The 13776-nt window shown below is 31.9% G+C and overlaps 2 protein-coding genes across 2 annotated transcripts; both read right to left on the bottom strand.

Moving 5' to 3' along the window:
• Positions 1-116: 116 nt before the first annotated feature.
• LOC107023065 (probable inactive receptor kinase At1g48480) lies at positions 117-3551 on the bottom strand. The gene is made up of 2 exons (XM_015223612.2): positions 1976-3551; positions 117-1036 (listed from the first exon to the last, which is right to left on the bottom strand). The coding sequence occupies exons 1-2, from the start codon at positions 3306-3308 to the stop codon at positions 465-467; spliced, it is 1905 nt and encodes a 634-aa protein (XP_015079098.1). The 5' UTR covers positions 3309-3551; the 3' UTR covers positions 117-464.
• Positions 3552-6589: 3038 nt separating this feature from the next.
• Positions 6590-8539, bottom strand: LOC107023066 (nudix hydrolase 18, mitochondrial-like). The gene is made up of 5 exons (XM_015223613.2): positions 8216-8539; positions 8000-8108; positions 7816-7905; positions 7555-7683; positions 6590-7320 (listed from the first exon to the last, which is right to left on the bottom strand). Exons 1-5 carry the CDS (start codon positions 8293-8295, stop codon positions 6940-6942), a joined length of 789 nt encoding a protein of 262 aa, XP_015079099.1. The 5' UTR covers positions 8296-8539; the 3' UTR covers positions 6590-6939.
• Positions 8540-13776: the final 5237 nt, after the last annotated feature.

Here is a 13776-nt window from a genome sequence, read left to right as displayed (position 1 = left end):
AATATTTGGGCAACTCAGCATCTATGGAAACTCTCAATGCAATCTCCCTGCTGGCTTCCGCATGTCAAGAATCACATGCACCCATATACACACAGAATAGCCATGACAGTTGCAACTGAAAAGGCAAAAGTAAAAGCAGAAGCAGTAATAATTACGGAAAGCATTATACATCCAACAGGAATAAATGGTACAGATATTGGCTTTGGCCCCTCATCTAAAGGAAAATGAAAGGGGTAACCACTAGTCTACTACAGAAACATAGAGGAAAAGGGGCCATGATCAGTTATTCAAACTGAAAGACGATGAGACACCCCTCCCCTAACAAACAACAAGTTCAATATGCTTAAGAATTGGCTCAGTATATTGGTGATGAATCTGAGTTTAGCTTAATTACTGCACATCTCGAGGGACTAATATGGCCAGTTCACTCTGTTGCATTGGCAAGATCAGAGAGTTCTTGTTTATCAGTGTGAGGTTGGACGTTGAAGCTCTTCAATCTGTTTAGAGATCTCAGCCATTGAAGGTCGGTTATTGGGATATTGAGCTGTACAATTTATTGCTAGCTGCAAGAGTTGGACCATCTGTTCTTCAGCAGTCTGGTACCTGAGGAGCTCAATATCAAAAACTTCAGAAGGCCATTCTTCACGAACGACAGATTGAACCCATCTTGGCAAATCAACACCTTCTTCATTCAAGAGGGCATGACTAGGTGCTTTTCCAGTAAGAAGCTCCAAAAGTAATACTCCAAAGCTATAGACATCAGCCTTTTGGGAAACCTTGCGAGGATCAGTTACCTCTGGAGCACGATATCCAACAACTCGTGTAGGGGAGGATGGCGGTCCAACCAAGTTAGCCAGGCCAAAATCTGAGACACGTGCTTCGTATGATTTGGTGAGAAGAACATTGGATGACTTGATATTCCCATGGGAGACATCAGGACCTTGAGAGTGCAGGTATTCGATGCCACGTGCAATTCCGAGGGCAATACTGGACCTGATTTCCCAATTCAATGGTGTTCTGCCAGCCCCCTTGCTTCCTAGTAAATTAAAGAAATTGTAGTGAATAGAAAAAAGAGTTGCAGCATACAGCTCATTGCAGCTTCTTAGTCACGTTAACAAGTTTCAAGTATACCAAAGGCGAAAAATGTATATATTCATTCAAGATTCACATGCCAGGAACCTAATCACCAGTTGAATATTAGTTTCGGAGATTCAAAATTCTAGTCCTATACAGATGCTCTAGATAGAAAAAGAACATATGATGGTAGACCCTACTAATGTAGGGCCAAGTGAAAGATTATGTGTGCCTGTATATAGACATCTATAAAACAACAAAGGACCCTTTTGCTATGATGAAAGCACTAAATGAAATGGAGTACTACTTATTGCTCTTAATTACAAACAACTTCAGATTTAACATACTTTCTTATATTAGAAGCATCCTTTTACATAATAAAGACTAAGGTAATGAAAAGAAATTAATGCTTAATTCTAGGATCACATATTCATTGGATTTAGGGGCCAAACACTACAGACATTGCCTGTTACACTGTTAGCAACAAGTCAAACTAATCTCTCTTAACAAAATGTCAAAACCTGGAAGAAGACATAGTGTATCTACTGAATAAGGGAAAAGCAAGTAAAACACCAGATATTGCTAGCTACGTTGCCTGAACTATTTAAAAATATTGACAGTGCATGTCGGACCCTCCAAAAACAGTGATTTTTTAGGATCCATGCCACTGAGTTCATGTTGGATCCTCCAAAGGTACTAATATTTTGAGGATCCATGCTGCTTAGTGCATAAGAGATCCTCCAAAAAGGTAGTGTATTGTAAGAGGATCCATACTGCTGAGTGCATGTCGAATCCTCCTAAGTAATGCATTTTTTGACGATTTGGCACAAACGCGGTAACATTTTTATAGAGTTCGAACAACATGAATCGACATAAAAAGAGTGTAACTACTATAACTTACCATGAAGAAGAGCAGACAAGCTTCCCATTGGCATATAGTCAAAGACAAGAAGTTTTTCCTCCCTGCTGAAATAATAAGCTCTGAGAGGCACCAAATTCTCATGATTCATTGCTCCAACTGTTTCAATTTTCTCCTTGCACTCACTTTCAGATATTGACACATCTTTCAATCTCTTAACAGCAACAATTGTACCAATCTCCAAAACTGCCTTATAAGCTGTTCCAAGTGTCCCCTTTCCAAGAACCTCAGCAGATGCTCTCAACAAATCCTCCAATTCAAATGCTTTATAATAATCTCCAAAAAACACAAGCTTTTTCTTAGCCCCAGTTCCTCCCCAATTCTCTTCACCACTATTCAATACCACAGCAGCTTCTGCTGTAGCAACTGAATTCCCATTATTTACACCTTCATTTTCGGGTTTCTCAATCTGCTTCTCCCCGGGAACTTCTGTTTCAGGTGGCTTAATTGTCTCAACATCAAGAGCCCTTGTTTTATCACCGGTTTTCATCCTACCTAACACAAACAAAATCAACAAAAGAATGAAAAATCCAGCAATAGACCCGATGACAATACCGGAAATAGCTCCACCGGATAGCTTCTTCTCCTTGTTATTTGAATTCCCAATATCGATTCCATCAGTAGCTATAGCAGGCTGAGTTTTACTACCTGGGCAGACATTAATAGGCTTTCCACAGAGAGAATTCCCAGTAAAAGAACTAACAGGCATTACCTCCAAACTTTTCGGAATAGACCCATTTAATCTATTGAAAGACACATTGAACTGCTCGAGATTTGGGAAAAACTTTAGCTCAGGCATAAATCCAGAAAACTGGTTTTTCTCAAGTAGAAATGTTCTCAATCGAGTCAAACTGTTAAACCCAGATGGAATTTCTCCAGAAAAATTGTTATCAGCGAGATTTAACCGAACTAAAGAGTGAAGCCCGGAGAAGGAGGAAGAAATCTCTCCGGTAAAAAAGTTACCCTGGAGATAAATGTTACGGAGCTCGACACATTTCGAGAGATCAGAAGGGAGAGGACCCGAAAGGCGATTGAGACGAAGACTAAGTGTACGAAGACGAGTCAGGTTGGAGATTGTGTTCACCGGAAGGGTACCGGAGAGAGCTGACGCCGGTAGCCGGAGAACTGTAACACGGTTGTTTTCACATTGTACACCAGCCCAGTTGCATGGGGAGGTAATGGTGGTGTTCCATAGAAATGTACGACCACCCACGGCGGAGCGAAATGCTAAAAGTGCAGCTCGGTCGGAGCTAAGATCCGACGAAGCTGACACAAACATCAAAGCATGAATTATGAAGATGATTAACAACACCATTTTCAAATTTGACAGTGAAACTGAAATGGTGCTATTTGTTTTAGCTGAATATGGCTCAAGCTAGAAATTCATAGCAGAGAGAAATGTAGTAGCAGAGGCACAAGAATAAGACTGAGAAGAAAGAATGGTGTTCTTGTAGGAGTGATGAAAAAATGTATACTTGTTCTAAGGATGTGTTTGGTATGATTTATTTTAATTTTTCCGTGTTCGATTGGTTAAATTTTTTTTGAAAACTAAGTAAAATACAAGTTCAAATTTTTACATTCTAACATACTTTATCTTCACTCATTTTCGTAGCATAGTGGAGGTGCCAACATTCGATTTATAGATTTGACAAAACTCAATAGCTTTAATTTAAAATTTAAAAACTCTTATCTTAGCCACTCAATGACGTAGTCACCCTAGTGTCAGGGTGTCCAATTGGATACTTTTAGTCAAAATATTATATCGTATAGATAAGTAAAATAATAAATAAAGTGGTTAAATAACATATTTCGGGACACCCTTGACACAATAATATGATGTTGCCTAATAATTTTAGGTGCCTTGAAAGATTAAAAACACACGAATTTAAATATCGGTGTGTTTGAATCTCACCAGTAACAAAAAAAGAATTTCACTTTTTAAAATAGTTTCACTTTAGCACTTGAACACCTTTCGTAAGAATCCTAGCTCCGCTCCTGTAGCCACTAGTCCCTCCCTATCTTCACATTCGTACCACTTGTTCCATCTTTTATTATATTTATCGAGATTATATATAAAATATTTTTTATATTCATGCTTATTTTATTAAATATTTTTTTTGCAGGAAAAAAAAGAGAAAAACTTAGGTGGTAAATGAGGTAGTAATTATGGTGTTGATGGATGTCATGATAGTGTCTATGCTCTCAAGAGAAAGGTGTCAAAGTCTTGAACTTTTCTTCAGATTTTCTTCCTTTTTTTTATTGCTTTTTTATTTTTATTTTTTCATTTAGAGTAGAATAGCTTTAGTTTATGTCTTGATTTCTTTAATTGTACATAATATTTAAATATGTAAAAAAAATAAGTAAATTTCATCATTGATCTTATAACTATTATCATTCAGTTAAATGGATGAACTTTTATTACATAACACGGTTACTAAATAAAATTAGTGAAATGAAGATGAAGACAAATATTAAAAGATATTAAAAACCTTTTTATAATTATAGGATATGTTTGATATTATAAAGAAGTGTGGGAGCCAATTCTGCATGTTTTGTCCTTTTAAGGACCCAACAAATCCAAAACGATCTTCATAACACATTTTGTTCTCAAACTTTTCGATATAAATTCAAAATTTAATTAAAATAACGTTTAGCATCGTATAAAAAAAAAAAAGAAAGAGCAAGTCATGTTATGAATAATTAATGTGGGAAACAAAAGTACATTCTCACATGGATATTATTGCACAAGGGAAGTACTATTATATACGTCTGTCCAAAAATAGGAATAAGTAAATATAATATTTCATCATTCTTTGTTTCTCTTGTATTTTTTATTTTTTTCCTTTCCCTCCTTTTGTAATATAAAAACAAATATTTATAAAGAACCCTAAACTGTTTACATGGTACATTCACTCTTTTTTCACATTCCATCGCAAAGTATTTCAACTTTTAGGGTTCGATTGAGTTTGCGAATAAATTATATTGAGATTAGTTATTTTAATATATTTTTTATTAATTGTTTGATTTATTTTATTAAAAGTAGAAAGAGAATATGAGTGATTTTAGAATTATTTTTGTCATTACTTCATCTTTGGATAGGAATAATTAATCTGAATAATTAATATTTTTTTAAAAAATTATTTATATTTGTCCTGTGTACCAAACGATTCTCGAAAAGAACAGTAAAAAGAAGAAGAAGAGAGAATATTGAACCCCCATTATATTCAAAGAACTACTGGAAAAGCAATATTTGCTCTCTTCACTGATATATTGTGGTTGCTTTGAAGGCATTGATAATAAAATTTATCCGCACTTAATATTTATATTAAAATATATTAATTGCTTGTGGTTAAGAGACATTTTATAAGGCTTTTTTTTTATTAAGATAAAAATTGACAATATTATGACAAGTTAGTTAGTTCAATCGAGTATTATGTTAAGCACAAGAAATCCAACTAATTGATTTCTTATGAAAGACAATATAATTCTTGTACTGGATGAAATTGTCTAATTTACCAACTAATAATGATATATAGTTGGATTCAACAAAGCAAATAGTGAGCAACAAAATTTAACGTAAATATTCTTTTAGTGAAGTGAAGATTTTAATTAGTTCCAAAAATATTACTCCCTCCGTCTCAATTATATTGTACATAAAAGTCAAATTTTAATTTGAAATATATACAAGTGTCGACACATCTTTGACATAAGTTAAAAGTTTAGTCTAGTTAATTGGTTTATATTATGGGACACGAAAAGGATAAATGATGTTTTAGATAGTAATGGATGGGGTGGTATATTTACTTTTTGATATCTTAAATTTCATTAGTGAAAATCCTGACTACATCATCAAGAGCAAGACAAAAGTAGGCAATTTAGTAGATAAAATTAGTATTCCTATGTGTAGCAAGTTAATTATTAGCACTAATTTTACTTTGTTACCAACTAATGATTATGAATGAAATTCACCTATAATTTCGTTACAAGTGATATATATGATTATGGAAAAATAATTATTCTTCTCTTGTTAGGTGTTCTTTCATTCTCATCAACCATGTATTGAGTTGGTACATCAACAGATTATTTTTGTCCCACCAAACATGTACGAGGAATCATATCATATGATTCTTGAAGACAATTAAATTAATCAAACTATGTATGAACCTCAGTGAATTAAGGAATGAAGCAAAGACAATTTTGTGTTCCTACATTAAGCTCCTCTTTCTTCAATTGCATGAATTGACAGTTTGAGAGAGTGGAATGAAAGGTTGTTTTATTCCAGTTTATGTGACATGATTTGAATTGACACGGAATTTATGAAGAAACGAAGATTTTATTTTGAAATTTATAGTGTAAAATATGATATAATATTGCGTGGTTGTAAAACTTATAGAACATGTGAAGTATACGCGTGAACTGAAATGGAGGTTGTATATATATTATGTTAGTCTCTACATTTTAAGCATATCATCACTCCTTTCGAAATGAGCTAAAAAGGAAAGTATGCACGTAAACTGAAATGAAAGTTGCGTATATAATATCAGTCTATATTAGAAGTATTACTCCTTTAAGCACGAACTAAAAAGAAAAGTATGCACATAAACTGATATATACAATGTCAGTCTCTACATTCATAATATATTGGTCAAGGAGTATTTACAACAAGCAACAAAAGAAAGTTATATGCAGCCTTAAGTCCTAATCTATTTACAATAGGCATCCCCAATTCTTTATCCCCTGCCTACTTTTATTTATAAGCAGCGGATCTAATTACACGTTCAGCAGAACTCAATAGAAGTTCAGGATGAAACCAAATATACATATGCAAAAAACAAGCGTATATATAGAGTTTAAGATATATTTTAGAAATCCACAACTAGCGTCTAAATACTAGATCCGCCACTGTTGCTTCCTAAGCTTGTTGATGATTCTCCTTCCTTTAGTTGCTAGCTATGAGCAACAATGCTTATTCTTGTATCTTCATTGAACAATGATGTAGTAGCTATATGGCTTATCCCCAGATCTTCATTGAACAATGTCTCGTTAAACATCGAATCGTCTACAAAGATTGGATTGATGATTGGTTCTTCACAAGTCAAAGGATTAGCTTGATCAACATTGTCCATTCTTGGTTCTTCAATATTATACATTTGGTTAGCTACTGCAGTTGTATCAATGTTTGGCATTGCTTCATTTGACAATTCCTTGAAAGGGTATAATGTTTGAGGCTCTTCTTTGTTTCTCTTAGCAAGCTTAGAAGCAAAAACATCCAAAGCTTCCTTCATCCATGGATGCCAACATATTTCCCTCGCTTCGTTAAATTTCATCTGCAAATTTAATCATAACACTCTGTTACCTTCCACCAGCATAAGTACAGACTAACTCTGTTCACCACGACTTAGACAGATACAAATCAATTGCTTTTTATCTAAAAGTTTTAGTGAACAGAGTCATCGATATTAATAACACATGATTCTTACAATGAGGCAAATCCAACATTGAGTTAAAAATTTTGAATCTGCCTCTGATGTAATTAGAGATTGAGATATAAAAAAACAAACCCATAAACGACGACGAGCAGATTTCTCAGGCCATTCATCTAATTCCTGAGTGACAAGCAAAGGCAGCATGTGTCCCTCATGAAATGTGCCTTGGCTTTTGCTTTTGAAACTCCAGGTACCTAAATAGTCCTGCATCCAACAGACAAACAGATCAACTCCGTCACATCTTAAATTAATTGGAATCGACTACATGTACCATTCCAAAAAACCAATAAGTTTCTATTTTGATCCTATGAAAATTTAAGTTTCATCGACTCTCACCTGAACATCAACATCGCCAATAACTCCAGCTTCCTCAAAGGTTTCTCGTAAAGCTGCATCTTTTAACGACTCGTCAATCTCCCAACCACCCTGTAATTTCATTACAAAACCAATAACATCGACATATATATTATAAAAACAATTATCCAATCAACGAAAATCAATAGGAAGAAAAAAAATGTACCTTAGGGAACATCAATCTCGGACTCTTTTGTGAGCTGATCAATAGAAACTCCAAATCATCAATATTATAACCTGACTGGTAACTCTTTATGTATCTGTATGGAATACATCTGCAGCAGCATATATATAAAATCGAGATATAAAAAATGAAACAGATAATCTCACGATAGGCTTAATTTCAAATTTTAATATCGAGATAATTCACTTAATAACGTACCCAACAACTTGACGACAACCTTCATTGTACCTCTGCAAGTCCCTTCCCATACGGGAGGACATAGAAAATGTCTTGAACATTTTCGAATTTTTCTAAGAAGTAAATAAAATCAAACTATAATTTTATTTTTATTGTTCTTCATAAACAAAAAAAAGTGGAATGGAGAAAATGTCAATTATACGTAGGAATATTATTATTTGGCAGTTATAGAAAGAGAAAATAAGAAGAAATGATTTTGTGAATTGTCAACTGCGTAAATATGGAAAAAAGATAGCTATTTTATTGGGTTACATCTCTTTTTTTTTTCATACTAGAAGCTAAATACAGGGAATGGTATGCTATTTTTATGTGTGTCCTCTCTTTTAATAAAAACACCAGAAATAAATAAGACGTTTTGTATTTTATGAATAAGATAAAGATAAACTATAGTTATTTATGAAAATTCCTCGGTTTTGGCATATTTAGAATTTTTATGACCACTAATTTAGGTGACATCATATTGTCCATTAACAAGTTTCAATTCTTTCTTCCATCCATCTTTCGGCATAAATTCGAATTTATAAATCTTATTTTACAATCATAACTAAAATAAAATACATGCGGACCAAACAAAAAAAAGTCTACAATAAACGAATGGACATTGTTCTTCACAAGTCACAAGCCATTGTCATAGAGAATAAAGGTACAGTGTTTGTCTAGTAAAGTTTACATCCCCTTTATGATTTGCAAGCTATTACACGGTGAACGGTTTACTCAGTGCGTTGCGTCGCAGAGTGTTCACCCCAGGGGCAGAGACTGTCCAAAGGTTGTAACTATTGCGGGTTATCAGGGATTTAAACAAAAAGGATGTTTTTTTTTTATTTTCTAAGATAAGAATAATGGAATAGTAAAAGGCCAATGATGCTTTTGTTTGGAAGTTTCAATTGAGGAGAACCTTTCAAAGCCTTCAATTAGTAAGGTGATTTGTATTGGGCCGTTTTACAAAATAAAGAGTTTTGGAAATTTGAAGTGTGACAAACTTTTTTCTACTTTGCTGAATGAAGGTTTATCAAAGTTGCGTGACATACTTTTATTCAAAAAAATCTGAATTTGCGTGACTATTGTTGGCTAAGTCACTTCTCCGTTTCATCGTTTCAATTTGATTGTTAAATCAGACAGAAAATCTTTTGAATATGATAGTTTTGAATTAAAGATATTTAAAATGTATTGAAATACACGCGATCCGCACCCGAAAATCATCCACCAGTTTGGTAAAAGGAACTTTGGCACCAAGGAAGCTAATTGTTCAAAAGTCAAAATTTATTACTATGTCAATCTTATAGGAATATAGGACTTAAAACCGATTATCTAAAGGATGAAAGTTTCAACTTTTGTATCCAATAAATAACAAAAGTGGGCTTGAATATTTGTTCTTTCTAGAAAGTGAAGATTTTCCTTTCATATGTCTTATTTTATATTTCTCGCACACTGATATTCGCATTAAAGTCTAATTATTTCAAATTTATGTTGCATATGGCTTTATTCGTGGAAAGTATTTCCTGTCAAGAATTCTTTTATATTCAAATTTCAAACTCGAGATTTCTAATTAAGTAAAGAACAACTTCATCCACTACACCGAACCATTCACATGTCATGGTGCTATTCAAATAATATAGTACCATAGTCCAAAAGTGCATAATCAAATCATAAAATATTTGTTTTGACCAAGGTCACCCAAACCTAGGACTCGACTCAGTCCAATGTTCACATGTTAGTGAGCACATTGAAATTACATACGCGTAAAAAGATTACCACCATCATTAACTATTTAATTTCAAACAACTAGTCATTGATTATATGAACAATATACTAGTTACTCCAAAGATTAAATTTATCATAATTTGATTATTTATATGTTGATAGTTTGATCATTAATCTATAATAACCCTTTTTCTTTAGTCGCATTTGAGACTAATTATATGTTTCTTGCAAAACTCACATAAATCAAGCTACTAAAAGGGGATGCTAATTATTTGAAAAAGGTAAAAATAAATTATCCTAATTTTAGTTTGGAGTTGTAGATATAAAATTAAACAAGTATGTATATGTGTCCTACGTGGCACAATACACGTAGGATGTCATATAAGATATAAAACTGTTATTTATGGCATCATATAAGACAAATATGTCTATTTATTTAATCTTATATAAGTTAAAATATCTACTACTGTACACCCAAAGTTAAAAGATATAGATGTCGTTGAAGGACTCATTACATCTATATTTATTATTGTAGTAATTATACATTAAAGGCAAACCATCAGTCATAACTTTAAAATTCTGGGTCAGAACTGGTTGATTAGAGGTTCAAATACTTATGAAATTAGTTAAGGTGTGCGAGCTGCTCCAAGAATCAGATTATCGGAAAACAATTACAACTATTTTCTTTGTGGTAAAAGTGAAAATTACTATAGAATGAGAAGAAATATAAATAAGTTCTACGACTTATTAAACTATAAGAATAAATTAACAAATATCGCATTTACCGATTTGGAAACGTAATAAAGTTTTCAAGATTTTACTTAATACTCTTTTCGTTCCATTTTAGTTGTCATTATAAGGTTTGACACAACTTTTAAAAAGAAATTACTATAAGGAGTGTTGTTAGGTCAATATATTTCGTATTAAAAATTTTAATCTTTATTTATATATGGGTCTCTTAATTTTAGAATGATTAATATTAAGGGAAAAGTTGAAAAAAGATAATAATTTCTCTCTTGACTGTTTAAATTAAGGACTATTCTCCCTATCCAAAAATACTGTTCACTTTTGAATTTGCATATTTTTTCAGAAATTATAAATAGAAGGGTAATTTTATTATATTACCCTTTACATATAAATATAATATCTTGAAAAATGTAATAGATGAATGATTATAATTAATGACAACGTTAAATTAGGAAATAAGTGTAAAATCATCATTTGATTTCATAAAAGTGAATCTGAACATTTCAATATAGTATAATGAACATCTATTATTCTATGAAAGGAATATTTTTTTAATATATATGACAAGTAAAAAGGAACGGAATAGTAGTAATTAAAAAATAGATAATGATGAATAAAAATTTGACAAGTAGGTGATGGGGTTATAAGTAGCTTAATCTTCGGTCAAATTATTCCTATTATATATAAAGAGTCTTAAAACTTATCCATTTAATTCGCAATAAACTTAGCAATTTCCACATTCTGATTCGTTCCCACTCTTTTACCATTGACTCTTAAGTGTTTTGAGACCAAACTCATTTACTATATAAAAAAAAATATTAACACACAAACATTTCAAAACTCTTATATAATACAGTAGCTATTTGTTCACTTCAAGAATAACATAATGGCAAAGAAAGAAGGGATTTCAATGTTGGAACAAAACTACAAGGGATATCATCTTGTACATAGCCAAGTAAAGAAGATTAAACAAGAAGAAGTGTCTAAGAACTATATAATTGATTTGTCTGTAAAGCAACCAGAAATGAAAACAGTTTTAGCAAGGGAGGTAATTGTTGTAACAAGGCAACACTCGAGATCAAGATTTGGATTGAACTCAGGGCAGCCTATCTACGTCGGTCGGCGATAACTAGCTACATAGTTGTTGTTCAATATTAGTAGTACAGGTCATGAAATAAAGTCTATAGATTGTTAGATTTTGTTTTTCCATATTTGTAAGTATTTCATGGTCATGATCATTCTATATGGCACTTTCATTTCTTTTTTTCACTTTCTAATGATGCTTCTTAAACTACAAAAAGCAGAGAAAATTTCTCTGTTTTTAATACCTTTTTTTTTTGAGTGTTTTGGTAGCAGTATTAAAAAAGATTCATTTCATTTGCATCTTTTTAGTAAGGAGATGAAATCATGGTAAAATCTAAAAGTAGCATAGCATACCAATTGGCAAATAGGAAGTATTTTGTACAGCAACTAATAAACTTCACAAGTTTCTTTTTTCTTTTCTTTTTTTTAAAATAATAATCGGGGAAGAGAATTACATGGTGTAGAATTGAAACATCCCTGACAAGATGAAATTTAGATAGTCAATTAACTGAGCCACTTAAGATTTCATACGGAACTTATCATAAACATGATGTATGATTATTGGTATATATACATTATACATATACTTTAGGTGATAGCCAAGATCTTATTTGTTTGCCTGAAGTTTCTGTTTTACTTATCTTGTTTTACACAGAAAGGAAACACAATCCTAAACTATAAAACTAAACTTTTCCCTTCATTAGGAATTGTTATCTTCAATGTTACCTTTCTATATTTTACCTTATTCACTAACGCGAATATTGTTGGGTATTATTTTTCTAGAGTTTCTTATCATAAATAGGTTTTTTTCGTATAAAAATAGAATATCTCTAGATTTGGCTAGTCCTTTTCTTTTCTTGGAAAAAGTTTAAGATTTTATAAATAGATGTTCCTTTTTTTTGTAGGAAAAAGTTTAGGACTATAAATAGAGGTTTGTACCCTTTTATTTATAGTGAATTGCTCATAAATCAATTGATTGAACCACGTCAAATCTTTGTGTCTTTTGATATATTTCTCATTTATCTTCTTACTCATAGTCTTTCGAGGTTTGCTTTAGCTCCTGCGTTACACCTTATTTATTTTGGATACTAACAAATACTCCCTCTGTATCAAAAATGACACCTACTTTGACTTGAAACAGAGTTTAAGAAAAGAAAAAAAGACTTTTTAATCTTGTGGTTGTGAATTAAAGTTACCAAAATGCCCTTTAATCTTGTGGTCTTAAACATATCAAAGTTAAAGTGTTACAAAAAAGGAAAGGGAATTATTCTTTTTGAAACAAACTAAAAGAGAAATAGGTACATTATTTTTGAAACGGAGCGCTTTGACCAGCTGGTAGTTAGGATTTTGTCATCCCTTTATTTTCTCTAATAAATCTCCTTATTGATTCTAGGAGTTTGTTTAGCTTCATTTTGTTATTCCTTTATTTTCTCTAATAAAATCTCCTTATTCAAAGAGTTTGTTTAACAAGTAATTTACGTGGAGTAAATCTAGGCAAGTAGTTATTTCATTCTTATATATAAAAAAGTTTAAAGGCCTCATTAACTCAATGAAGACATTCAACTTTTATTTTAATCATTCTTGTAAAAAAAAAAAACAATCGAGTTAAAAATTCAATTCAATTGGGTCAAAACAAGGTAGGTAATGAATTATATAATGGGTTACAATTCAATCCAACTCAAGTTTTACTAAGATTAATTGTTTTATTTGTTCATTTAAACTATTCTAGTAGCTAATAAAATTATTTATTTATTTATTTATTTATTTTTATGACTATAATATATATATATATATATATATAATCAAGTTATAAAAAAAAGTTTTTTAAGAACATTTTGATAAGAATATCATGAGTTAATTTGAACTACATATCAAAAATAATTTTTAATAGTGTGTTAAGCTAATGAATAAACGAGTCAAACTTAAACAAATTCGACGGGCTAGATTTTATTTTGCCACCTCTATCGCTATCGGTCCCCCCCCCCCCCCCC

This window comes from Solanum pennellii, chromosome 6 (genome assembly GCF_001406875.1).
Source record: "Solanum pennellii chromosome 6, SPENNV200".
Lineage (NCBI taxonomy): Eukaryota > Viridiplantae > Streptophyta > Magnoliopsida > Solanales > Solanaceae > Solanum > Solanum pennellii.
This window is presented reverse-complemented; position numbering and strand designations above follow the sequence as displayed.

Coding starts and splice junctions, on each gene's coding strand:
- LOC107023065 (XM_015223612.2), bottom strand. CDS start 3,308: ATGGTGTTGTTAATCATCTTCATAATTCATGCTTTGATGTTTGTGTCA. Junction 1,037..1,975: donor CTTGTCTGCTCTTCTTCATG/GTAAGTTATAGT, acceptor TTAATTTACTAG/GAAGCAAGGGGGCTGGCAGA.
- LOC107023066 (XM_015223613.2), bottom strand. CDS start 8,295: ATGTTCAAGACATTTTCTATGTCCTCCCGTATGGGAAGGGACTTGCAG. Junction 8,109..8,215: donor GGTTGTCGTCAAGTTGTTGG/GTACGTTATTAA, acceptor ATGCTGCTGCAG/ATGTATTCCATACAGATACA. Junction 7,684..7,815: donor TTGGCGATGTTGATGTTCAG/GTGAGAGTCGAT, acceptor TGTTGGATGCAG/GACTATTTAGGTACCTGGAG.